General features: G+C 37.7%; 1 protein-coding gene across 1 annotated transcript in view; it reads left to right on the top strand.

The window, feature by feature from the left end:
• Positions 1–2,598: 2,598 nt before the first annotated feature.
• The window catches only part of MED27 (mediator complex subunit 27), a gene marked incomplete at its 5' end in the record, with an annotated part of 91,375 nt that continues 67,953 nt past the window's right edge, over positions 2,599–26,020 (top strand). The window contains one exon of the mRNA XM_009697932.1: positions 2,599–2,743. Coding sequence (XP_009696234.1) covers positions 2,599–2,743 — 145 coding nt within the window. The remainder of the gene's footprint in view (positions 2,744–26,020) is intronic.

Consider the following 26,020-nt stretch of genomic DNA (forward strand, 5'->3'; position numbering starts at 1 on the left):
TACCGCCGGGGGGGCCCCTCCGCTCTCAGGGCCTGGCCCCTCGGAGGCGCCCGGCAGGGCCATTTCCACTCCCAGAGAAAGTTTTAGGCAAATAAATGCTCCGTTTTATTCCTTCCAACATCATGCGCGTTACTTCTTCGGGATGTTTCATTCCAGAGTCTCCAAAGGGATGAATGCGGCTCATAATATTTACCTAGTTTTTGTTCCTGTTTTGTTTTTAAAAAGGAGCTGTCAGGGGGATTGCATTGGCAAGGCGAATGCTTTTGGTTGCGGGGAGATTTTTCTGTTGTTTTGAAGTTTTTTGTTAAAAAAATAAACACTTTTTAAGGTCTGACTGTTCCGTAGTGTCTAAGTGGTCCAAGAATGATTGATTTATTACCAAAACTTGTAAGGCTGAAAAGTTAGTGCAGGTAAGTATAGTTGTTTAGTACCAGCAGGTGTGTTTCACGTAAATAGAGACAAAGTGTTGAGGTCCGTGTGGATCCTGCCAGAGGCGTGCTGGGTGCCCTTGGGTCCTCCTGGGAGCCATCAGCGCTGCCCAGGGAGGTGTCCGAGGGCAGGGCAAGTGTGTAGCCACCCTTTCCCAGCACATCTTCCAGACTCCAGAGATGTAGTGTTCAGGGTTTTGTGTACAAGAACTTGTTTCTTGCTGGCTAATAGGCCTTCCTGATTTTTAGTGCTGATTTGGTAATATAATTTGTTATCCACCTTTTCTGTTGGGAAAGATGGTAGATACTCATTGCTGTGAATGATGTTGTACACAGCTTTATAGACTTTTGTTGTATCCCTTTAATTTTTATTGTTTTCAAGTTGAGGAGGCTTCATGGTTCCCGATATGGAAGCTGTGCCATTCCTTGGGTATTCTTCTTGTCTTGCTCAGTAGCTTTTTAAAGAATTACCTAATATAACCCGGAAATCTTGTTGTCAAACAATAATAGATAGCAATTGACTCTGACCTGTCTTGTCTCATGTGTAGTACTTTGCAGTTTATCATCCAGTATTTCAGTGCTGTGAAGTTCTTGTGCGATTCTTTGCAGTCATTCGCTGCCCTTACTACCATGCCTGAGATTAGCTTCATCATCAAACTTCACCAGTTCCTTTTTCACCATCTCTTCCACAGCATTAGTGGATATGCTTGTCAGTGCCTTCGTGACCATTTCTTTCCTGATTCCTTGCAAGATAAATTTTAAAAAATATTTTGGAGTATATATAATTTGTCTTTTTTTAAACATAACTGCCCCAAAATACTGTAATTTATATAGAATCTAAGTATTACATATTCTGTTATCTGTTTGGGAAGCACAGACTTTAAGTAGCAAGGGAATACTCCAAGGTGTATTGAAGTTAATGTTATCAGTGGACTTTGGCTCACATCATGAAAGTATTGACTGGAATCCCTGTTCAACAAATCCGTAGTTATTATGTCTGTTTGCATTTATTTTGTTGTATGCTTTTGTCAAGAAATATTAAGCACATTCGTGAGTGTTCACAGCACCAGAGGCTTAGGAAGAATGTAGGCCATGGAAACTTGAAGGAATGGTGATTAATAAAGGAGAGTTTTGTGGTAGTAAAGTGTGGAAGTCTCTTAACTGTGAGCTCGCTGATTGCTGGCACTTATTTTTGTAACCTTCATTAAATGCAAATGGAGATACTTGGGCTTTTTCTTTACAGAGATTTTCACCCTTTGAAGGGTCTGAATCCTGCTTTTAATTTAGTGGAAGTTCTGAAGTTCAGAGTAGGATGTAACATTCAGAAGTCAAAAGGAAAGGCATTTGATTAGTCATGTCACTTGAAAAACTGAATTCTATATTGGTGCAAAGTAGCCAGTCTTTCTTCTACAGTTGATTAATGCATGTTTTAAAAATTGCTAAACTTTTGTTATTATTAAATGTAGTGTTTGACAAATGAGATATGAAGCAATAATAGATCATTTCACAGTGAGATTTTTTTTCCATGGGAAAATGGTGCTTATTACACTTTAGTTGAGTATTTTATGCACGTCTACAAATGTACAAATTGCTCATGGAAATCAGAAAATGCTTCCTTGTCCTGAGAACTTGGAATGCGTATACTTGCTTAGAGTAATCCCAGACTTTGCAGGACCATATCTAGGCTTAGGACTAGTGCCAGTTCTTCTGTATGTTTATATGAGAACAATGTTAATTTCTAGTTCTTTAATGAATGATGAGGCTTCTGCCTACTTGATGGTTAAAAAAAATACTTCTAGTATTGCAGGAAATGCTAAAGTCAGAATTTTGTAGTTTCTGAGGCTATGCATTGCTCAGAAGATGCTCTGGGTTCTGGAAGTGCTTGTGAACAGGACCTGCCATAGTTTGACTCTTCCCAGGTTGTCTTATAAAGACTCTGGGCTTGTACCTTCTCTCCTAAGAAGCACTGAGCTTAATGACTAAGAGACCACTTTAAATTGTTTGGATAATGAGAGTGATTATGTTTTTTATCGAATTGGGGAGGTATTTAATACTCACTTAGATACTAAAATAGATTTCATGCATGATTGCTGTCCCTGCAGGAGAATTGTACATCTCGCATATCTGTATCTGCAGATCTGCCAAAAAATGCCATTTTCTTTTCTTTCAGTGAACTGGAGCGTCTGAGCAACCTGGTTGGTAAACCGTCTGAGAACCACCCCCTGCACAATAGTGGACTGTTGAGCCTAGATCCTGTTCAGGACAAAACGCCTCTTTACAGCCAGCTTCTTCAAGCCTACAAATGGTCAAATAAGGTAGCAGAATATGTCAATGTAGTTTAGTTGTGTATTCTTACAGAATGTTTGATTTGTGATGCAGTAGACTTCCGAGTGTTTGAGACTGTCAGAATTGCTGAGTTTTTTATGAAGCTGAGGAGCATTATATGTACATAAATGTACTTTCAAGGGTAAAAATGGTGTTTTAATTGAGAGGAAACTTTTCTGTGATACTGAGATGTGCCCTTGTTTTTCAAAGAGGGTGTTGACTCCCGAGCAGAGCAATACTTTCCATGTTAGCTGTTTAGCATCTTATGTAGATATAAAATAAAAGTATATTGTATCATTGAATCTGGCAGTAAACACTGTAGCAGAGGGCAGTGGGGTATTAAAGCAGAGAATCAAGAGCTTTTGTCATCTCCAGACCTGTTCCTAGGAAAGAAACATATAGGGAAGTTGTTGTCATCAGAGATCTTGATGCCTTTCCAAACCATTTTCTGCTGCTGAAAACCATTTGCACCTGGTCTCAGAAGTAACTTTGTATTCAGCAGCTTTGGCATACCTGGTGTTTTCAGATGTTGTATCTTGCATTGAATTTTAAGTAATGTGAAAAAAAAGGCAGATAATGTTAATGCAGTGTTTTACATCTTAAAAAAATTGTTTTTGTTGAAAGAAACTTGTTTCCCTTGAACATAATTCATTTTCATAAATCCGTATGCTGAATGTATCTAGAGACAGAAATTGGATAGGTATGTTTCCTTCTCAGCTCTGAACATAGTCTACTTGTGGGTCAAAAATACTCCTTTCCTCACATCTGATTTTATGAAATGAGTAGACATTGCCTCATTGTAGTTATTACTGGTTTCTGAGCGCCGTTATGTTTCAGGGTGCCTGTTCCCATCCTGAATTTTTTCAGCATGCTTACTACTTTCTATACAAATATTTAGATGAATAAGTATTTAAAAGCTTTCTTGAAATTATGCTTGAAATACTAGTGAGCTGTTACGAAATGTAAAAGATGGATTAATTTCTGTTACGATGATTTTTACTAGTGAGAGGTTCCAGAGTTGTAGCTTTTAACAACCTGATACGACAACAGGAGTAAGCAGGAATAATAAATCTGAAAATATTTAGGGCATTAAAAGAAACAATTCCACTTTAAATTATTTATTGCCATACGTGAGCAAGGAAGACTTTCAGACTATTCTTGTTATACACTGAGCAAATTCTTGTTATACATTGAGCCAACCAGTCTAATACTCTTCAGATTTAAAATAGAATACTACAATAATGTTTATATGAATACCACAATAATATTTGTACAGTTACCTTTCACAATACAAATAAGTGTTAACATCTTCTAAATTCAGCATTGATAAAAATTTGGTATAGTTGGAAAATGGGGGATGGGAAGGATTTTTTTAAATAGAGGTTTATTAATTGAGAAAATGTTTCATATTTGCTTGTGTTTCTTGCTATTAGCAGCAGATTATTGGCACTGAAGAAAAAATAATTCATTTACTACTTTCAGAAAAAAATAAAACTAACATTTATACATGAAAACTTCTAAACTTGTAATGCTGTTAAGTCTTCGGTGGTTTAATTACTTCTTTAGGTCATTATCAGAGTAAACTCAATTGATAATGAATTGGCTTTGACAGAGTTGTTCTAATGGAGTTTTTTGTTAACTTAGAGCGTTACGGAGCTTTGAAGAGCAATTTTTTGTAATGCTGGATTTTGATTTGAGAAAGCAGAAAGTTTCAGTATCCTCTGCACTCATATGCACAGTTAAACGTTCCAGGAGAAAACCGGTATTTTTTTTCTTCTACCTCTGTTATCTTTGACTCCTGTTTTACAACTAAATGAAAGATACTGTTTAAGTGGTATTTGAGTAGCTACTTTCTACTTAATGGTTCTTCTGAACTTTACTAGCATCCTTTCTAGAGTTTGTAATAACCAGCAGGCATGGGTAGGTTGGCGTGCCCCTGTTTCTAACAGCAGATGTATTGCCTGTGTGAGGGTATTGGCTGCTGGATTTACCATTAGCAGCAAAGACTCTGTTGATGCTCGTGTATGTTGCTGCATAATTCTTCATTGCTAAATACGCTTCATCAATAAGTGTTATTTCATTACATCTTTTGGCCGCTTTCTGTTCTTAATTATGTGTATCTGGTGTTTTCTGTTCCTTCAAAGGGAGAATTTGGATGTGATGATGTGTCAATACATTTTATGTCTGTCCGCATTTAATTTTTAATTTGTGACCCCTTTGTGGCTTGCCGGCTTGTATTTTTGATGAGCTGAGATAAGGGCATTTTCCTCTCCTTGATTGTTCATGCATTACTGATGGCATGAACAGCTACATGGCTGCCAGGGGAGGATAGATGGAGTAGAGTTTTGGGGCTATGCTGCAGTTCCAAACGGACATTCATGAAATATAGGGAAAATGAGTATACAGACTTTGTGTTGCATGTGTCAGTGCATTCTGTCTATTTTTTAAAACATGGGGTGGCTGGTAGTAGTAGCTTGTAGGACAATAATAAGTAAGGTCAGTAATAATAGCTGGGCTATCTCATGAGAAGCAAATTGTTGTTCAGTATATCAAAGTACTATACATAGTACTATATATTTTAAAAAAAGCTTTGCTGCATTATTTTTTATCTAAAATTGAAAAATAATTAGAGGCCTGAAATGGTAATTCTTAAAAAACCCACCAAAACACCAAAAACCCAAACCAAAAAGCCCGCAGCGTTTCAAAAGTTATGCTATATAATAATCTGTTTGTTTAAAAGCTGAGATTTTCAGTTGGTCCACTTACTCATTCCAAAGCAGAAATATTCATACAATCGCAGCCAGGTTTTGGAGAATATAGTGACAGTAACCTTCCAAATACCGTAAACCACATGAAACTCTTTAAAGTGTAGTATTACCTAATTGGTTCTTTTTTTTTAGTGTATGAATGTAGCTAAAACTTAAACAGTTTTGTAAATCTGAAGGTGGGTCATATCTACCTATATGACTCTTACTTTTTCTGGCAAAATTGGTTGTACAAGTAATAGCTTGTTTAGTTTTGTTAAATTTCAGCTGAGGCTGTATTGATCATCATTCCTTGTGGTTCATGACATATTGGATGTTAGAACAGTTATTTCTTTATATTTGCAGCTTTGTTTTGGTGCTGGGTTGAGCAAATGCCCAATTTTGATCTGGTCTTGGATGCATGGACAAACTTTTTGGGTTAAGTAGCAGTGCTTGGTGCGAAGTGAAGTTAAGATCGTACTCACAGACATAATAGAAAATTCTCTGTTTAAGATGTGAGTGTTAACATACGGGATTAGATTTACCTGACACTTTTCAACTTGTTTTACTTACCACAATTAATACTTGTAGCTGTGGCTGGTTATATATTGTGAGAAGACCCACTTTTAGGTGTGAATTTACTGACTTAACTTTTTGACTTGGTGCAGCTTGGTGCAAAGTGAAGTTAAGATCATACTCAGACATAAATAGAAAATTCTCTGTTTAAGATGTGAATGTTAACATAGGGGATTAGATTTACCTGACACTTTTCAACTTGTTTTACTTACCACAATTAATACTTGTAGCTGTGGCTGGTTATGTATTGTGAGAAGACCCACTTTTAGGGGTCTTTGCTGACTTAACTTTTTGACTTGGTGCACTACGGATGGGTTGCATTTAATTGTGATTTCAGAGCTACTTGCCCTGAACCTTATTTTACTGCTCCTGTAAGTTACACCACTAGTTGCTCCGAGTATCTTAAGTTTGTCTGCTCCAGGGGTACAGAAAAGTACAGTGGGAAAAACTAAAACTTTCCTTGCAGAAGTATGTTATCTTGGCAGTGCTTGCTGTTTATTAGCACCTGCTGTCCTGATATTTACTTACTGTAGTTTACCCAATAGTTTTGCAGATGGTAAAGTTGTCTGTATAATGGAAGCAGCTGTTTTAGAGTACAGCAGCTTGTCAAATGCATTAATTACATACACATGCAGCTGTAAAGGAACTTTACTTTTCCAGGTGTTTAACAGAGCTCACAAGCCATAGCTGAAAAACACAGGAAGTTTAAGTTGATCTTACTGCAAGCAACAGCTAAATGTTTTTTTTTCTTTGCTTTAGCTTATTTTATGTATCAGTAGGAATGACATAAGTAAATTACTTTGCTGACTGTGGGGTGCATGGAGGCATCTAGTAGCCGTGGAACAGTGTTTAGGTCTACTTGATAAAATTTTTTTTTCCCCTCCTCTTCGATTTTAATTAAGAAAAGAGGTTTTCTTCATTACAGTTGAAGTGCTGTTTCCCAGAAGGATCCATATGTGCCCTCTAATGTAATACTGGAGATACAATATTAGATAAAAATGAGCTATCATTCTGTATGGGTACTGCAGATAAAGTAGTATCGGTAAGTTAGGAAGTTTGTAGAAGTCGGTAGGGTTTTTTTCATGTGGACTGTCTCTGTTTAGTAATTGTAGTTGAATTCTGGTTGTAGTTATGTACATTTGGCTGTCGATTTTTTATTTTTTTTTTTGATATGGTGGTTGTGTCTGAGCAGCTGAAATCTAAGATGACAGTAGCAGTCAGAAGGGTTTCTGTTTTGTATGCATGTGGCCTGATACTACTTGGAACAGTCAGGACTGCATCTGCAGGGTGCTGCTGCCTTGCTTCTTGTTACCAGGTGCTTGCTTCTTGCATTATATTGGAATTCAAGGGAAGCTACCACAGGGGAGAATGCATCAGCTATAAGTTTAGATGAAAGGAATTTTTAAAAGTCACTTACTAGACTGAAATACTAATTAAGCTTTGATTTTATATGGGTTTTTTTTAATTTTTTTTAAGAGATGTGACCTCATATTTGTGACACAGCGCTGGAAGAACTCACTTCTGTTGCTCTTCAGGACACTTTTATAGCAAGTGCCCTTATGCTGGCCTTCCTCATTCCTGGGTGCTTCTTGTTTTCTGCAGTAGATGAGGCCATAATCTCATGAATAAGAGCATCATTTAGTAAACAACTGCGTGTTTCTTGATATTTGTTCTCAATACTGGGTAACACAGGGGTTTTGTGGGGGGAAAAATACTTGGTGGTGGTGTGATTAAACCAGTATTACATACTTATCCATATATAAAATGTTTAATGATGCTTGTGATGGTGTGGTTGCCTGATGCAGCTACAGTAATGCTGGCATTCAAGAGTAGATGCTGGTTTTTGGAATTCAGGAGTTTGAACTCATTCTTTGAGTAGTATAAACTTTTTTCCATCTGCTGCTTCAGTGAGGTTATTTATTGCCTGTAGTGTGTATTTGTTCATCCTCTTTGCCCTTGGCAAAGTGTTTGTATACCCTCGCCCTGTGCATGCCCGAGGCAGTGTCTGTTAAGGTGTTTCTTCCATCGACTGCAGTGGAACAGAAAATATACGGCATATTATGTGTCCAAATGCTTTTATAGGGAAGGTTTCCCCTCTCTTAATCGGATGCTGTCAAGTAGTTCATGCCCAACATTTGAGTTTTAATCACTGGTAGAGATTTTTTGTTTATTTTCTTTTGTTGGTTATTTACTCCAATTCCAGCACTTCTGTAGTTTGAACCTATGTGTGTAGATGTATGTGAGTGGTGGTGGTATTGTTTTATTATCATGAGGTGGTACTTAAAAAACATGATAACCATGTGTTTGGGAAGGCTCTTATCTACCACTTCAAGCAGAAAGCAAAAAATCAACCTTTCTGACTGTCTGGTTGAGTAGGATTTAGATCAATTTATTTAATTTACTCATCTGTGAAAAGAAGATTATGGCAACTTGCATAAACTCTACAGTGTCAATGTATTGTAAATATTCCAAGTGAATGAAGCTGCACAGGAGTTGTCATAAATTTGTTTAATACGCTGGCGAATACAAAATGGAAAAAAAATTACTGTTGATCTGCATGTTGAAATACACTAAAAAAAATTGGATTTAAATTTGTTACTTTGTAGCTTCCTCTTGTTTTTTACATAAATTTAAAATTGAACTGTTGAGATTACTATTAATGAGTTAAAATGATTTTCTGTCACATGACAGAAGAGAAAAGGAATATATAATTTTTGTTTATTAAATTATTTTGATGTGTTCCCTGATAAATTATTTGTATAAATTGTGTTTGTTGTAGGTCTTGGGGAAAAAAAATAAAATCAATAGAGCCTGTAGAGAAAGTCCAGACTTATTACGACTGCCCTTGGTAGCTTAGTATTGATTAGACACAAATATTGAGTTTAATGACAATAAATGACATTAAATGTTAACCATAATAGTAGGGGAACACTATTGAAGTAAATTTTCTTTTTGTTCATCGTGATTGTAAAACAAAGTGTTCATTCCAAAGAACATTAATTTTAAATTTTTGGATGCACTCAAACATTTTGAATTTAATGTGGTTTTACAGTGGCATGCACAATGTAACTGAATTATTATGTTGGCAGTTCTTTGGAAGTTCAGGCAGATGGCCAAGATTTTGTCCTTTCAGGACTTTTTTTCTACAAGAATGGGGTGTTACGATATTGTGACATACTGTTGCATGGAGATCCAGCTTATTCTGCTGAGATTTCATCCATCCAAATTGGGAAACATTTTCTTTTCAGGTGTGCTGTAATATCAGTGACAGATGTGTGGCAGTGAGGAAAGCTGTATCATGGTAACTGAATCGTCTGCTTGCCCAGGGCTTCTGGAGGTTGCTTTTAAAGATCGCCTGTGCTTGCTGGGTAAGAGAGGGAAGGTTAGTGGTGCAGCTTGAGATACCGGTATTCTCAGTGAGCAGGAGCTCTAAAGAAGATAAAGAAAAGATTTGAAGTGACCAAAATCCCTTGGTTTGCTCACAGAAGGTAACAAATGAAAAAATAAAATAAGATTTGAATTGAAGCAGAGTGACAAGTCCCTACACTGTTATCTCTGTTGCACTCCGAAGAGCATGTTTTAATCTGCTTTGTAAGAGCAGAATCAGTGTTTCATAGAGGGAGCTGGAGTGGAAGGGCTCATAAGGATTACTGACTGTGGACTCCTTTCCTGTGCAGATAAACCATGGGAGTTTATATTCCTGTCACTGGAGAAATGAAGAAAACACCAGTTTGTGTATCATTGTACATGGGGCACAAAATAGGAGCTGGGCCACTTGGATTCTGTTCTTGCTTTTCTTGTTCATTTTTTGTTGTAACCTTGAAGAGGATGCATGATTTTTTTCTGTGCCTTGTTTTTCTTATGGATAAAATAGGATAATAATATGTAACCTACTTCTTGGGAGACCTTCTAGTCTAAATGTGTCTCAAGTGCATTGGGTTCTTTAGACAGAAATGCTTTGTAGATGCCAAGTATTGTACAGCTAGTGACTAATGTTGTTTGCCTGGCAGTCTGGAAAAATGCCCTCTATGGGCTTTTAATTTTGTGTGATTTTAGGCAAATGTTTTGGTGAAATGCCCTTGCTGTTCAGAATTACATTAATGTTCTTTTTCCCCCCTTTTTTTTTTTTAACATGACTAGGAAACAGGTGGTTACCTCTTTGCTTCCAAGTGCTGTAGTTATTAATTATTGCTCAGTTGTCTGCCTGGAGAATATTGACTTTTGTTATTGGACAGTTGAATTTAGCAAATTCAGGTAGTGTGCAAATTATCCTTGATATTACAGTGATGGGAGGGAAAAAAGCACTGGAAAAGCTATGATGAGAAAGAAAGTGCTTGTACCAAAATGTAAGAGGAGGGTAGGAATGACAATATGTATCCTTTACTGGAAAAGGAAAAAGGTGGGATGTGAAATTTTTTGAGGGTCTCTGAGCTATGCAATGATAGTTAAAAAAAAAAAAAGTGACTAGAGTGAGAGGGAAAAATAGTGAAAATAGTGAAAACCATAATGGAAACATGGAAGCTTATAATAATAGTAGAAGTAAGGAAGGCAGAATCACCACCAGCTGCTGCATGTTGGCTGGGTTTTACTCTCCCTGGAGGTCCTGCCTAAAGCAGCATGTGGGGCGTTGGGGTGGGTAACAGCAGTTATGTCCTGCTCCTTTTTGGAGAAGGCATCTTCCTTCCTCAGCTGGGAGTCCCTGGAATTTTCAGCTCTTGGGCTCTTGTGTTGCTTTGCCTTTGATTCCTATGCTGGTTTTGAACAAAAGTCCAACCCAGAGCTATCTTAACTATTTTATTGTTAACATGTGTAACTATAAAAGTGTTTTTGACACCTAATATTTGGAACAAAAGGAAATATAAATTACCAATTTCTTTGCACTGCTGGGAAGGTGCTATGGCAGGTGAGAATCCGCCGCATATGCTGCCCTGTGCCACTATGCAGGTTAGTTGGATTTCTTTGACATTTTAGTAGACTAAGGTTAGTCTGGTACTTCAGAAGGAGTGATGATGAGTAACTTGTTGCTTAAAAAGAAGAGAAATAATTGGCCTTTGATTCTAGCTTGTTTGTTTTGTAGTTTGAGTGTTTTATATCTGTGATCTTCCCAGAGTTATAACAGTAATAATTCACAATAGGATGCTATTGTGAAATAAGGTTATATGCGTCCAAACAGAATTTGCCTTTCTTACTGGATTTTGTTAGAATACTTTGTTTCAAATCTGAAGCAGTCTGAGAGAATGATATGGTGTTTTTCTATTGTTGTGCCTGGTCTTTGTTGTTACTCAAAAGTATTTTTCAAGGCTGTGATCAAAACAATGCTGTAAGCACTACCAGTCTCACTTTTCCTAATTATGGGAAGTGATCTATCAATACACACTATTATAAATCACAGCCCCCTTGTCAGCTGGTGGGAATTATTTAATGCTTTGCAACACCTTTATTTGCTAATGAGTGGGGGTTTTTCCCCTGTTTCTTTGATAAGTATTAATGTTCTAGCTGTTAGCCTGTTTCAGGATGGAAATGATTGATGTTGCTCTCTTTTAACCAAAACACTTCTGCCCGCTCCTCGTTCTTCCTCCCCTGACTCCTTGTTTTTTTTTTCTCTGCAAGAACTCCTCATACAGTTCATGTTGGATGGCTGAATTATGTAATTTGTAAGTCAGCGATCACTTTCCCTCTCTAAGCTGTATAATGTAGTCATCAAACCAAATTGGTTAAAACTGCATTGCTTTGTATTAATAACAGATTTTGAATCAAACTAAGCCATGCACAGGCACAGAAATGCAGTATGTAGATGAGTAAGTCGTGGTACAACTATTAGACAGGAAGAAAAGGCTTTACTTTTAGAAGTTGAGAAATACAACAAAGTATAACTGGAAATCCATGTTGTCTATGGAATATGTAGGACTGCAGAACAAGAAGAGCATTGTAAGAAACCCTCAGACCCAGCATTCCTTTGAATTTCATGTTTGCCTGCTATCTCAGCTCCTGATGGCTCAGACTGACTTGCTACTTACTGGTGATGAAAGGCTGACTTGATCATCTAGTGGGTGGTGGCCACCATGAAAGCACAGAGGCTGTTTTCAGAGAGTCGAAGTTGTGTCTCGCTTTCTTTGAGGCAAATTAAAGATGTTTGTAAAGCATTTGGGGACCTTCATATGAAGGGCATTCAAATAATATGAACACTAATATAAAATAACTGATAGAGGTGATAAGCATCTCATTGATATTCTTTATATGGAAAAGATATTTTTTTTAATAGCTTCTAGAGGAAATAAAATAGAATGGAAAATTTAATGATGTCACCCTGTTGTTCTCTGCTGTTTTTGTTGTCAGGTCTTTTTGTGTGAATTTTTTTTTTTTAATGCAGAAGTGCGCTTATGTCTGATCTTTTATTTGAGTTCTCTTTTGGAGTTACTAAAGTTGGCCCCCTCAGTTCACAGAGTGATTTAATTGTTTGAATTGCATATAAGCAATACTCAGTTCTTCCCCATTGTTTCTTAGATACGGTTGATAACTGGGCTACAAAACAAGGAAATCACCTAAAAGCTAATAAAAGTGGAAACAGTCTGTGTAAGGAGCTGTATGTAATCAAAAGTGCAGTTCAGACCTGGTTTGGCTACTGCTTTAAGGAAATGTACATTTGGCAAAAATGTGGCAGCAGTTTTATATTCAACAGTAGTTAAGACTGAGCTTCTGATGTTGAAGGCCTGTAATCCAGAAGGTCTGGTGATTCTTGAAATCTCTTGTCCCTTGGGATCAATGTATATTGATTTTTATTTTCCTGGGAGGAAAGAATAATTCTGCCCTGTGCGAGTGTTGTTATTTTGCGGCACTGATGCTGTGACAATTGAAGAAAGTGAATAAGAAATTACTGACCATGACATCAGTACCATTACTGTTGATATCTTCATCTGGTTTTTGGTTTTAACATAGATAGAAGTGTATTGAAAAAGTTATGCAGTTGATCTCTGATGACCTTTCAGAGTGAATTTGCTCTTCACAAAATATTCCTATTAATAAAATAAAAGTTTACTTGATAATTTGAGGCAAGTTATCTGTTCTCCCCGAAGTTGTAAGATTTCACTAATAACATTAAGCAAGCCATTAAGGAAGTCCACGCTTTGCAGTAGATGTGGTCATTTTACATTCTTCTGAAAGTGTTTGTTTTTTGGAGGTGAACTTTGTTTCAGATCTGTCTGGATATCAGACCCAGCTCTTAGGGATGCTTCAATTTTGTGTTCTGCTGTCTGCAGGAGCTCTGATGAATGACTCTTCTTCTATAGAAAACCAAGACTTTTCTTCTGTTATAAAATGATGCTGCTTGAGAAGTGGGCTTGGGTTTTTTTTCTTCCCCGCCTGTGATTATATTCTTCTGTCTTGGATCAGCTGGGAGGAGAAGTGGGGAAAAATGATATTGTAAATGTGGTACTAGGAATTGTAGCCTATGTAACTTTATGGCTGACTTACGGCTTGTTCGGTAGTTGCAGAAATATATCTTGGCTCTTTTAGAAGTTTGAGTAGTGCCACAGTCGGGCAGGTTTAGGGGTTGATAGGAGAATAGAGTAGAGATGAGAATATGAACGTTGCACTCAGAGCTGCTTCACTCCTGACTCCATTTGTTGTTGGGACATCTTCCTGGTATGAGCTAGCATTTAAATCTATTAGAGTTGTAAAATCCTGAAGTTCTGGAGATAAAGGTGACTTACCAGTACATGTTATCGCTTTCTCTGTCAACACCAGATTAGCCCAGGCATGTATAGCAGTTCATTTTACCTAATTTTAAATGCCTGAGTGTAAGGCTTGCACTTGCACAAGAAACAAAAAAACTTGAATAAAATCTTTTAGCCACTGACATTTGTTCAGTTACAGTATACCTAGAAAAAGATGTCCTCTGAATAAATAAAAGATTATTTAATGAAAGCTGATTGATTCTGCCAGGTGCTAGTCTTTCACATTTTTGATCTTTTCACAGAAAGATCAAAAGTTTATGTATCCTGAGCAGCAGTTATCTTGTTATGCTCTTTATAAGGTTCTTGGCTTGGTGTGAAACATTCAGTCATGCTGTGGTGCTCCACTGAGTTTGCTGAGAGAACTTAAGTACTCAAGTTAAATGCCTAAAGCTAGACTGTGCGAGTAATCTGAAAGGTGAAATGGCACATGACTGTAGTTGCATGCTTGCTTGGTGTCTTAGCGAGTTAAAAATGCATTTCTTGGAACCTGCATTTTTTTATATGCTCATGAATTGGCTTGCTCCCAGATACCTCTTCTTCAAAAGCACATACTGACAAGCTGACAGTAATAACTAATATACTTATTGGGTAGAATTAGTATATATCATTATTATGAAAAATAATGACCATGTTGAAATGCTACAGATATTTTCAAGATTACTTTAGATTTGGTTAGCAAGCAGAGTATAACGGCTACATCTTACAGCATGTAATAAAATCACAGGGGACTTTGATGTTCAGAGTTGCACTTTGGAATAAACAGTTCTATTCAAAACCAGCACCAGTCTTGATTAATTTGGTGGTTGTATTTGGATTCTCTAAGCTTCTGTAACTGGCAGTGGCATAGTGTAAGAGGTGCTTTGTATACTGCATGGGCCATTAGACACAAAGGAATTATATCTAGATGTGACATTTTACAGTATATTCTACAATAGATGTATTTACTTCTCATTATACGAAGCTGCAATTCCTGTGGAAATCGATATTCAAAATACCCACTAAAAGCCTCCTAGGATCCGCAAGCGTGCACAGAAAGGAGCTGTATGCATGTATTGTTACTCACAAGCAGTGGGTGAAAGTGAATTATTTTAATCTTTTCATGTCAACAGCAATTGAGTCTGTTTTCCTTATTGCAACATCCTGTTGCTGCTCCAGAAGATGGAGAGAATGTGGACTAGAGCAGAAGAGTTCTCAGGTGTCTTTAAACTGTTTTAAGCTGCCCATGGTTTGAAAATACTCAAGAATCTGTGATGTGAGCTGTTTGACATTTTTCCTATTCCAAATGCTCGAAGGAATAAATCTACATAAAGAGTGTTAAAAATGAGAGTCTTTGCGACAACGTCTGGAATCTCAGAATGTTACTTTATTTCTCTCTTTTGGCTGACCACCATGATAAAACAGCTGAATCAATATGTTCTTTTATGTATAAAATATATTTTTTGGGTCTTGACAGCTTGTTTCCAGTTTTGGTCTAATTCAGTTTGAAACAGCTGTTCCTAATCTCTGCAAAACAGTTTTTTGATGGAAATCATGACATTCTCAACTACTGCAGTGTTACTGGGCTATATCTCATTTCAGAAGTTGGTTTTTCTTTATGTTAAAAGAATTCTTCATTCAGAGAAAATGTCACTTTTGTATCAAATAAGCTGCAGTTAAAAGGATAATAGCTTCCTCCTCCCCTCAAGGTTAACTCTCAATGAGGTTGGATATATGTTTTTCTTCCTACATGACTTTTTATTAAAAAACATCACTGTGTGTTTAGCCATTAGTTAGATTTTTATTCTAATGTTCCCTGCCCTACCCATATGCTTTCAGTTGGGTTCTATTTAGAGTATTCTCTGCAGTTGTCTCTGCAGTCAGACTTAACAAGTTCTCTGGCTTGCCTTATGGTTCAGTTTTACTCTGGAGTCAAATCTTGTATTTTCAGAATTTTCAATGTAGCATTTTCAGTTTGCTCAGTGCCATATTTTTTTTTTCTGGATTGGCTGCACTGCTGGGTGCATCTTCCAAAGCTGTTTGTAGAAATTTCATAGAGCACAGAGGCGACCAAGTCTGTAAGCTCTCTTGCGCCTGATGAAGCAAAAGCTAACCTTTTATTTCCAGTTTTCTGGTTCCTTTGGACACACTAGCATGTAATATGGAGTGAAGTTAATGACTTTCTGCATAAAAGAACTTGCTGTGTAGTTGACTGTGTGAACACAAGTGCATGATGATACCATGTGTGGGCATTTCAAAACGTTTGTGATGGGGATGGTGAAGGTTTCGGTAGTGGCAGTGTTGCCAAGTTTATAATGGGACCGGAGGGACTCTGGAGTTGTACATCCACTTCTTTCCTCTGTCCTTAGCTTGCTGGATGAGGTTTCACAATTCACTTTGTAATGCATGTCTTTGTTTTCCCAACTATAAGATGAGGATTGTGCTACAGAGTAAATACTCTGAGAAACTGGAGAGAGATACTGCATACAAGTAGAATCACTAGTGGTTGCTGATCACGATTCTGAGCCCACTATGGACAAATACCATCCCGAAGCCTCTTTTGGGTTATTTTATTAAAGCACAATCTATCAGTTGCAATAAAACTAGCATCTAATACAACACAGAAGCTTTACTACTTAAAGAGCTGATAATTTGTTTTCAGTTCCAAATTGAACATTTTGCCTGGCAAATACTTTGGAGTGTTTACAGTTTTCCTTGCATTTTTTTTTTCCCACAGTAAAGAACCTGACTCGGGGCTGCATTAGGATTAAGTGAGATTACTAGCATCTTCTTTCCATCCCTCTTGTGTATCTTGTATGAATACATCCTAATAACTATTGATATTGCATTCATCCCGCAAGAAGCTAAGACCTTTAGTGTCTGCTGATGCTGCAGTTTTGATGTTGTGTTTTTCTTGCAAGTAAAATCAATTGAGACAAATCTGGGTAACTTTTACAGCAAAATAAAATGACTATGCCAGGCAACCACTGGAATATTTGCAGTATGGGTGTGCTCTTAGATCACATATATAGGGTTGTTCAAGCAGGATTGATTGGTTGATCTACTAGATTTAAAGGTCAACTGTAATCACATTTCAGGAAGATTGAAGAAGATACAAAATTGCTACTATGCTTTTCTGGGTCATATACCTGCTTCTGGTGCTTTTTACTTTTCCCCTGTACATCTTAGTTTACTCAGCTAGAGCATCAGTACCTAAAGGGCACAAGTCAATGTGCTGGCTTTCTCCTGTCGATGAGGGAACTAGTTAGTTGTATTTCCTCCAAACCAATACCTTCCCTCTGGAAGAACTGAAGCGGAGAGAAGGAGTCCGCTACATTCTACAGACAGGGAGGAAACAAATCTCTCTTTCAGGGGAAGGCTGTGAGGAAAGCTGCAGTCTAGCAGTCATGTTAGATGATCCATTCAGTTGGTAGGTTCTACAGACAGGGAGGAAACAAATCTCTTTTTCAGGGGAAGGCTGTGAGGAAAGTGCAGTCTAGCTGTCATGTTAGATGATCCATTCAGTTGGTAGAGTTGATGCGTCCAAGGAATGGTATTGTCCATTCAAAGTGCAGCACAGATGGAAGAGAGAGTCGGCATAACCCTCTAAATGGGTAGAGACCTTTGATTGTGGGGAATCAAAAGAGCATCTCATTAGTAGCATTTTATACAGATGTCCATAGAGATCAAGCAGCTTTGGAATATTACGTTTTTTAAATATGGTCTTTCAAAGTCATTATTTTCATGTAATAGGCAACCATATCTGCATATAGAGGTAAATACGTTTCTTTTTAATTTTTCGCAAGAACTCAAATGAGACAACTGCTTTGCCGTAGCAGGTTGTGTGAACAAAAAGCAGCAAGGACATAGAACATTCCCTACCACAAAGCAAAAGGAGTCCTGAAATGAAAAGGGGGTTGATGGCAAAAAAGATGATTTAATTGAAGTTGATAAACCAAAACACATTATTGTTCAAGATTTTTCCCTCAGGAACCATATTACTGCTATATTAATTTGATAGGACTTTGTTCATTGTTAAGTTTCACTCTTTTCCTGTACTGATAAACTTGCTGTCCTTCTGTGTGGATCTTCCATAGAGCAACAGAAGAGAAAAAGTGTTTAAAAAGGAGTAGACTTAGTGGCACGGGAACTGTTCCTGAATCAGAGAATGCTGCATTGCAAATGCTTTTAGCTAATCTTCAAACAAATTTCAAAGTAGCTCTATGATTTTGTGTGGCTAGTAAATGCATATTGGATGATGGTCATGCTATAGTAAGGGGTTTGTTGCGTTAACAGTACACAGGTAGATGGGTCTTTAAAAGACTCGCTTTCCCCTCAAAAAAATCTGTTGTAGGGAATGTTAAATGTTTTACAAAGGTTATTTGTAGTAGAACTCCCAGAGTCTAAATTAACTCAGAGAGTACTGTCCTTAGTGCATTTTCATATGTGCTAACTTGCAAAATGTGGTGATTCCCAGATGTATAGAAATCAAGGGTTGGTGGCTTTTCTGTGAGCATCCATGACCTGCTTTTAAAATAGACACTGACATACAGCAGTGGCTGAAGTCTCTGCTTGAGTGGACTGAGGAGACGTTTATTGTGCATTTATTTAAGGTGGCCTTTTTCAGAGATTCTAGCTCTGATGGCCTTCTAAGTTCAGCATGCATTTTGCTTTATCAGCCACAACATGAAGTTCAGAAAACGAATGTCTTATGTTCGCTACACTTTTGGTAAATATGGGAAGAATATTTTTAAAATAAATAATGGACCATGCAAAGTTTTCAGAGGCTTGCATGATCAAATCGGAGTAGCAGTAAATCCTTTGTGATTCTCCCAGGGGCTGATGAAATCAAACAGTGCCTTGACTGACTGATTTGGTTTGTGTTTCTTGCAAGTTGTTTAAAACTTTTTTTTTTTTAACCCTTGATGATGTCTACCTTCATTGAAAGGGTACTTACGGAAACAATGAATTTTCTAAAGTGCAGAATTAGTGCATGTTAGGGTACTGGAAATGCGGTTGTTCTTTTCATGTATGCAGTTGCATGTCATCCTGATAAGTAGGTTAGAAAGACATTTTTGCAGAGACTTTTTGCGGCCAGGTTAAAAACAAGAATACATGATATGTTCATGAAGTTTCCGGGCTACAGGGAATTGTCAGGTTATAAAAGAATGCTTCTGTGTGGAAGGAAGTTTGCAAAGTAAAAAAAAGTCAGTAGGATTATTACAGTGACAGGTGAATTTTACGCCTTTTTGTCCTCTTCTCTTCCCTTCAAATCACAGGGCTTTAGCATCCCTCCTTTCTTCAGTTTGATAATTTTAGCAGCAGATTGCGGTTTTGAATGAAAACAGTTTAATATAGGATCTATCAGTTGCCAATGTAAAATACCCATTAGAAAAGGAGAAGAAAAATTCCTTTATGATAAAGAATATTTAAGCAAGTAGGTATTTAATCAGTCTTAATAGTCTGCTTTCTTGAGAAGAGCAATACCAGTAGCAGCAGTCGTGGCAGGCAGAATGCTGTGAATACACAGGCAGGTTCTGTTCTAATTCCTGTTGTACAATGTACTCCTCAGGCATAAGTCCAGAAGCAGCAAAATGTATTTTGAAAGCATCTTCCTTAAAAAGAACTTGCTTTTATTTCTTAGTTGATTATTACTTTAAAGAACAATAATATTTGGTTGTTCGCTGAGAGCAATAATAAATGTGTACTTTCATGTTTGTGGTTGTTTTTGTTTTTTTTTTTTTTTCCAAACCAAACACAAGAGCAGTCAGTTGTGTTTTAATGCTGACTTCTTTCCTAACACTGCTGAGTTTACACCTTCATCACCATTCAGACTATCCCTGCACTTTGGAAATGCTTCAGACCAATTTATTCTGCCTTTTTTTTTTTTTAACTCTAGTTACCTCCAATTGTAATCTGTAACAACGTGTGTATGTTGGTGTGTTTGCTCACAACAAATTGCACTTTTCTCATCTCCAACAGGATTTGTGTTGGAATTTGCATTCCAGAAGTTGTTGCAGCCTCATAGGGAAACATTTGGATTTCAGGAAACACTGATAGGTAATGTAGTAGTAAGATGGTAAGCAATACCTGGAGATTTTGTTAATCAAATTCATGAACTATGGAAGGGTTGGATGTGGAAAATACTTCACGGAGGCATGGGGGGCTGATGCTTCAGTGAAAATTCTCTGGCTCTAAACCATATTGTAAAACTGTGTGCTGAGGCCTTTGGTTTCCACTGCCTTATACCAGCATCAGCAATTGTGTGAGTTTTGATTTAGGAAAAATAATAGGCATATTCTGCAGTAAAACACTTGTTTTAATGGATTTTTTAAAATTAAAATAGTCTTGTTGCTAAAACAGAGAATATGTCAGCATAATCTGTAGCTGAATAGCATCAACTATCATGGTGTGCAGGGCAAGATGATACTCCTCTGTTAACTCCAGCTACTGACCTTGCCCTTCAAACAACCCGGTTCATCGTAGGAAAGTTGCAGAGGAAGAAGGATCTTATGCTTGGCTTTAAACCTAGATTTTCATCTGTGCTCTGATTCCCTAGAGAGCATATATATATTTTAAGAGATTCCTGTTGTCAAAGTTTTTGTAATGATTTGGCCTTTCTGAAAAGTTGCAGGTTAGATTTTTAGATTATTAAAAGTCTTTGCATGACTGGTATATTGCTTAGTCATGATGGCCTTGAAATGTAATACTTAAAGAAAACAATTCAGTTTGAGCTTCTTAGGCATTTGTCAAGAGGCGCTTCACCTGTTCTTCACGTGTTTATGTGTGCGTGTGCACTGTGAGTCCATTGCTTCTGAGTATGTCCTCCAGGTCTGAAACAGGACTTCCATTTGAAACCGGCCAGCTGCTTGTCTGTTCCAGCAGGTAGTTGGAAACTTCCCCTGGCAAGTTTTGGTTTTGTTCCACAAATTAAATAAGTCTGGCAGAAAGAAAAACAAAAAATAAAAACCCCACGGCTTGGTAATGCTGCCCAATTGCAGTCTGTGCCATCTCCATGGTTTTGAGACTTCTTTATGCAGCTTGCACTCAGCACACTTTTATTTAAAGCAGAGCTAAAAGTAGAACTAAATAGCTGACGTTCATAGCTACTGGGTATGATGCAGAATTACTGGGAGGGGGACAGGAAGAGGAACACTGCTAATGCCGGGTGGATTAGGCTCACTTATTTGCACAGAACTATGCAGGACTGTCCAAAAAACTCTAAACAAGACCATGCTTCCATCAAGGAATATAAACTAACTGTAATGAGAAGTTCTATTTTGTTTTACTCTCGTTTACTTTTGTTTTATACCCTGAAATTATGCAATTCAGTTTGCTGTGGCTGTTGCAACAACCAGGCAAACTATTGCTACTATGTTATTGCAGCATCTCTGTGCCGATTGCTTTTCATGGAGCCATCTCCATATTGCAGAACCATCTGTTTTCCTTACTGTCCAAGCATTAGGTTTAGTAGTATAAATTACTGACTACTCCATGGCTTTCAATTGTTCCTGTTTGTTTAGTGTGCCAGCAGCAAGTCTTCAGCACCATTTGTAAATTTTCCTTGCTCTTTTATTTTTTTTTTTTAATGCCTCAGGCAAAAACTATAGTTGAGTGCATTGTCGGTTGTTCATGTTGCTGAATTATTGGCTTGATAAACTTTGGGAGATAGGTAGGTGGGTAGCGTCCTCATTTACAAAAGTTTTTGTAGCTAGAGAAGTGATAGAAGCAAGTTTAAAAAATCATGGTTTGCGAAAAGCAGCATTTAGTTCCCCCACCGCCCCAGTTTCCTTAAATGCACACCAGTTTGTCATATTGCTGGCGGTATGATCTCATACAGAAAGATCCTTTTTGGCTGTGTATGTACATGCACTGCTGAAGAGTTAAGGATACTTTCAGAAAACTTAATGCTGTAATGTAACAATTGTATAGTTCTTTCAGTGTAATTTCCTTGTCTATCGTTAAGACCAAAAAGATGCAGCTTTGGGTTTTTTACTTATATGTAAATATGTTTTTACATTCTCAATTCACTGTTCAGGCTAAACTAGTCACTTCCAATAGTTCGCTGATGTTTTGCACCCACCGTAACTGCAGCAGTGGGCACTGTGGCATGCTTAGCTCCGTAAGGTATTTGCTTCTGGGCAGCTCAAAACTGTTGGAGGAGAAGGGGTTGCTTTGGTTTTTGAGGTGAGAAAGGTGAGAATAAGTGAGAATATAGGGTACAGCATTTTGTGGCTGTTCAGGACTGACAAGTTTTGGAGGGTGGCAGACCATGTGTATTGGATGCATTGTGATTTTATGGGAAGGGGTTGATAAGGTGAGATGGATACCAGTTCACAATAGCATGACACTGAAACTTTGGTACAATGGAAACTGTGTGTAGGGAAGTTGGTGCCGTTCCCCAAAGTCAGCTGGACTTTTTGGAGTGTTCCAGGCCAGGATAAAGGGGTGATTTTGATAACGTACCATAAAATAAATGGAACAGCAAGGAAAACATTTCTTCCTTCTGTATATTTCAGACACAATGTCAGACAGCTCAGATCTAGCTGAACGCTTTGAGTCTCCATAGCATCTGAAACCTGGTAAGCTGCTGCTGCTGTTTCAGTCAGGCTGTGAGGTATGGCAGCAAGTAACGTTGTACCGGGCAGCCTCCGCCATGCTGTGCCATGCTGTGCCATGCTGTGCCATGCTGTGCCATGCTGTGCCATGCTGTGCCATGCTGTGCCATGCTGTGGTGTAGTTCTGTCCTTTGCTGTGGGCTCCCTTCTGGGGAGCTGCGAGCTGGATGATAGAGGTGCAGGGAAGGAGAACCCCCTCAGAGCTTCCCTGGCTTTTTTTCAAGAGACTGAGTAATATTGTGGTGCTTCCCTCCCCCATTTTTTTTTCTTGGTAATGGGAAATGTTCAGAAAAAGAGAAAAAGGCCAATAACATCTACTTGTTCTGACCAATATATCCTTGGGGCTTGTAGGGAGTGTGACCTTCAGTAGAGAAGGGTGAAGTAGTTGAAACAATCACAGAAGTCTGTCTTATGGTTTGAGGGACGAAACACAGCTTTTCATCAGATGAAGCCGTATAGAAGAATTTTCTATTACAATCCAGTGTTCTTGCCTCGCTTGTAGCACTGTGGTCGTTAGTGCTCTTAATTTACCTTCCAGTAAATATGCCAGATAAGCCACTGTGGCTAGCCACATTAACTTTCTATTTGTTTTTCTTATGATGGCTGCCTGAAGCATAGATTGACATCTGCAATTTTTACTTCACTAATAATGAAGTCCACAAAGCAGTGACAGGAGTAGCTGTTTACTTGGTGCTTTAAACTAGGGTACTGATGAACTGCTGTTTTTTGATCTGGTAAGATTTTCTTAGTTATTATCAAGATAATGAAATAAGGTATGTCCAGATTTACACGAGGAGCTGAAATGTCTGTGGGTTAGATGGTAGACATTTAGGTGGTAATTGGGGTATTGAAGAGTGCCTGCAAGACAGGTGATGCGTGGAAAGTCAAATATATGTCAGTCTCCTTTGAAATCCATAAAGATTGATCATTTAGGTTTTCTTGTGGCTTTCAACTGTGTCCCACAGCAACTTAAAAATGGCTCAGCCTCATAGTCTTAAAACTCTTCTGATAGTATCAGTGCCAATTTCTAGCTAAATAAAGAATCTGTAGTGTTTATAATTTCCAAAAAATATTTTTCAAATTCTGTTGTGGCAGTTAGTGATAGGAGTACTGTAGGGCTTGTGTGGGTGGGGATGTTTTATGCTGAATGCAGTGACAGCTGCAAGTCTAGTCTTCAGAAACCTGCGTTTGGCCCTGAGTATCATTCTCTTTCCCCTCTATTCCTATTTTGAGTCCAGTGAAGAGAAGCATATGTTTTCTTGCATCAGCTACATTGGTGTTACCTTGTGAAGCATGACAAGGTCATGTGTTTGTATGGCAAAAGAGGAAATCTCAAATTGTGTTTGAGCTGTCTTAGACCTGCTTTTTTCCCCAGATATATTAAAGATTTCTGTGATATACATGGTTAAATTTCTATTCATGTAGGTATGCATGTGTTGATGCTACATTGCTGCTCCTGAAATTGGTACTGTTATATTATTAATATTGCAGATCATGCCAAGAAGGTGTCTTGCATTTAATATAGAACATAAGAAGATTTGCCTACCCCATATGAAAATCTCAAATTGGAACTGAAGATGCTATAAAAATTTAAAAGGGACAAGGTCAGCCTGAAAATTGCATATTTTAAAAAGCAGAAAATCATTTATTTTTAACAACAAATTTCCTTACCTGTTAGTACCTGTACTAATACCACTTTCAGTTATTAACACTTGAAAATGGTTTTAAGTATTATTTTAATTGTAAAACTACTTAGTTACCATTTGTCTAGGTGCCTGTTAATTTGGGCTTTTCTAGTTGAGAGACATGAGAACTGATCAAAAGCGTTTGGGTTCCTATGCTCTTTCTGTATGATCAAACAAGTTTGATTTATTTGAACTCATAAAAGAAAAGATAACGGATGACTTGCTTTGTACCAACATCTTTATTAGAGGGGGGAAATGTGGATAAGAGGGTTCTTCATTATAGCAAACAAACAAAAAAAAAATCAGTAATTGAAAATAGAAGTTTAACAAATTCAGACTACAGCTGAGGTGCCTGGTTTTAGCACTTGTCGTAATTAAGCACTGGAAGAACTGGAGGGGAATGGTATGGGACTTGCCTTCCTTGGAAGACTTGAAAGGTGAGCACATGCATATTCTGTTTTTTCTAACTATGTTTTCTAAATTATAAACACAGAAGTAACTTGAATTAGGTAAGAGACAAGACTAAATGTTCACAAAGGTTCTTTGAAATTGACTTAATATTTCTTAGGAAGCTTGTAGAAAGGATCAACTCCAGCCCTCCAGGCTCTTAACCGTGATGTAACTCTTTTATTTATTTATTTTGGTGTCTGTTCTGTGCTAGCTAACTGTATGTCTTCTAATTTGAGGACTCAAAATGAAAAGGGTCTGTATCCATGAGAACGTGCTGTCCTCCGGAGTATAGAATTTAATTTGGAAGTTCAGAATCTCAGTTTTTAACTTATTTTCAGAGAATAGCTGGCAAGATGCGCTTCACTTCCAATTAGTGGTTGATCAAGACAGAAAGTAGTGGTGAACTGCTACTGACTAATCCTTCATTTCAAGTGATAGAAGTGGAGGGTAGAGATTCCAACCTTGCCATGACCTGGCTTAAAGCCTTTTCCGGCTGCTTCGAAGACTTGCTGAGCACCTGACGGCAGTTATTATCTGTAGAAACTCTACTGCAAGTATAGCAAGTAGTAAAAACACTTAGTGTTCTTAAAAATCTGAGATTCCTCGGATCCACACCCAGCCTGAGTGGAATAAGAATTGTGAAGGTAAATTTAACAGTATTTGTGAAGAAGCAAGATAAAGCAGGAAAATACCATAGAAGACATCTGAGAAGATAAGCGTGGGCATTGTGCGAGATGCTGTAAATAACATTCTGTGCGTGAAAATGGGAGCTGAATAACTGCCTCTTCATCCGTGCAATCCTGCAGACTGTGGTAATTTGAGGTCCTTTGGAAGGAAGCACGTAATCAAAGTCTGAATCCTTAGCACAAGCAGACTGATTTAAGATTGCATAGGCAATATGAAGTCAAGCATTTCGTAGTTACTGAATCCTTCATTTGTAACCTTAACGATTTTAGTGTAGTTTTTTTAGCATATATAACAATACATGAAAAGCCACTACTTTTCTCCTCGAGTATGAAATGTTTCTTGGGTCAGCATGAACGCTCAGATCTCACTGTAAACGGTGTGTTATAAATACCTAGATAAATACAATAAAAATCTTTTGGAGATGATTTCTTCCTTTTGATTCCAGTGAGAGAGGGGTAAATAAAATAATTGATGTGCCCTGTTAGCTGTCGACCAAATTTCATGTGGCATGTCTTTCCTTTGGCATGCATATAGCAGCAGTGCATTTTAGCACCTCGCCTACAGCATCCACCTCCTGACAGCAAAACTTGTCAATAGAAAAGCATTCAGCACTTCATTATTTCTACAACCTGAGTGCATTTGCAAATTAATTGATGTGTGGGAGGAAAGGCATCTGCTATTGTAGAAGCCCTTAGCTGTTGCAGCAAAACTAGAAATAAACTGGTTAGCTGTAGTGAGCTGATATGCTGTTGCAGGTGTTGAAGCCTCTAAAGTGACATCTTGTCCATTTTTCTTGTT

The sequence above is a fragment of the Cariama cristata genome, unplaced genomic scaffold (assembly GCF_000690535.1).
Source record: "Cariama cristata isolate BGI_N322 unplaced genomic scaffold, ASM69053v1 scaffold18190, whole genome shotgun sequence".
In the NCBI taxonomy this organism is placed as follows: domain Eukaryota; kingdom Metazoa; phylum Chordata; class Aves; order Cariamiformes; family Cariamidae; genus Cariama; species Cariama cristata.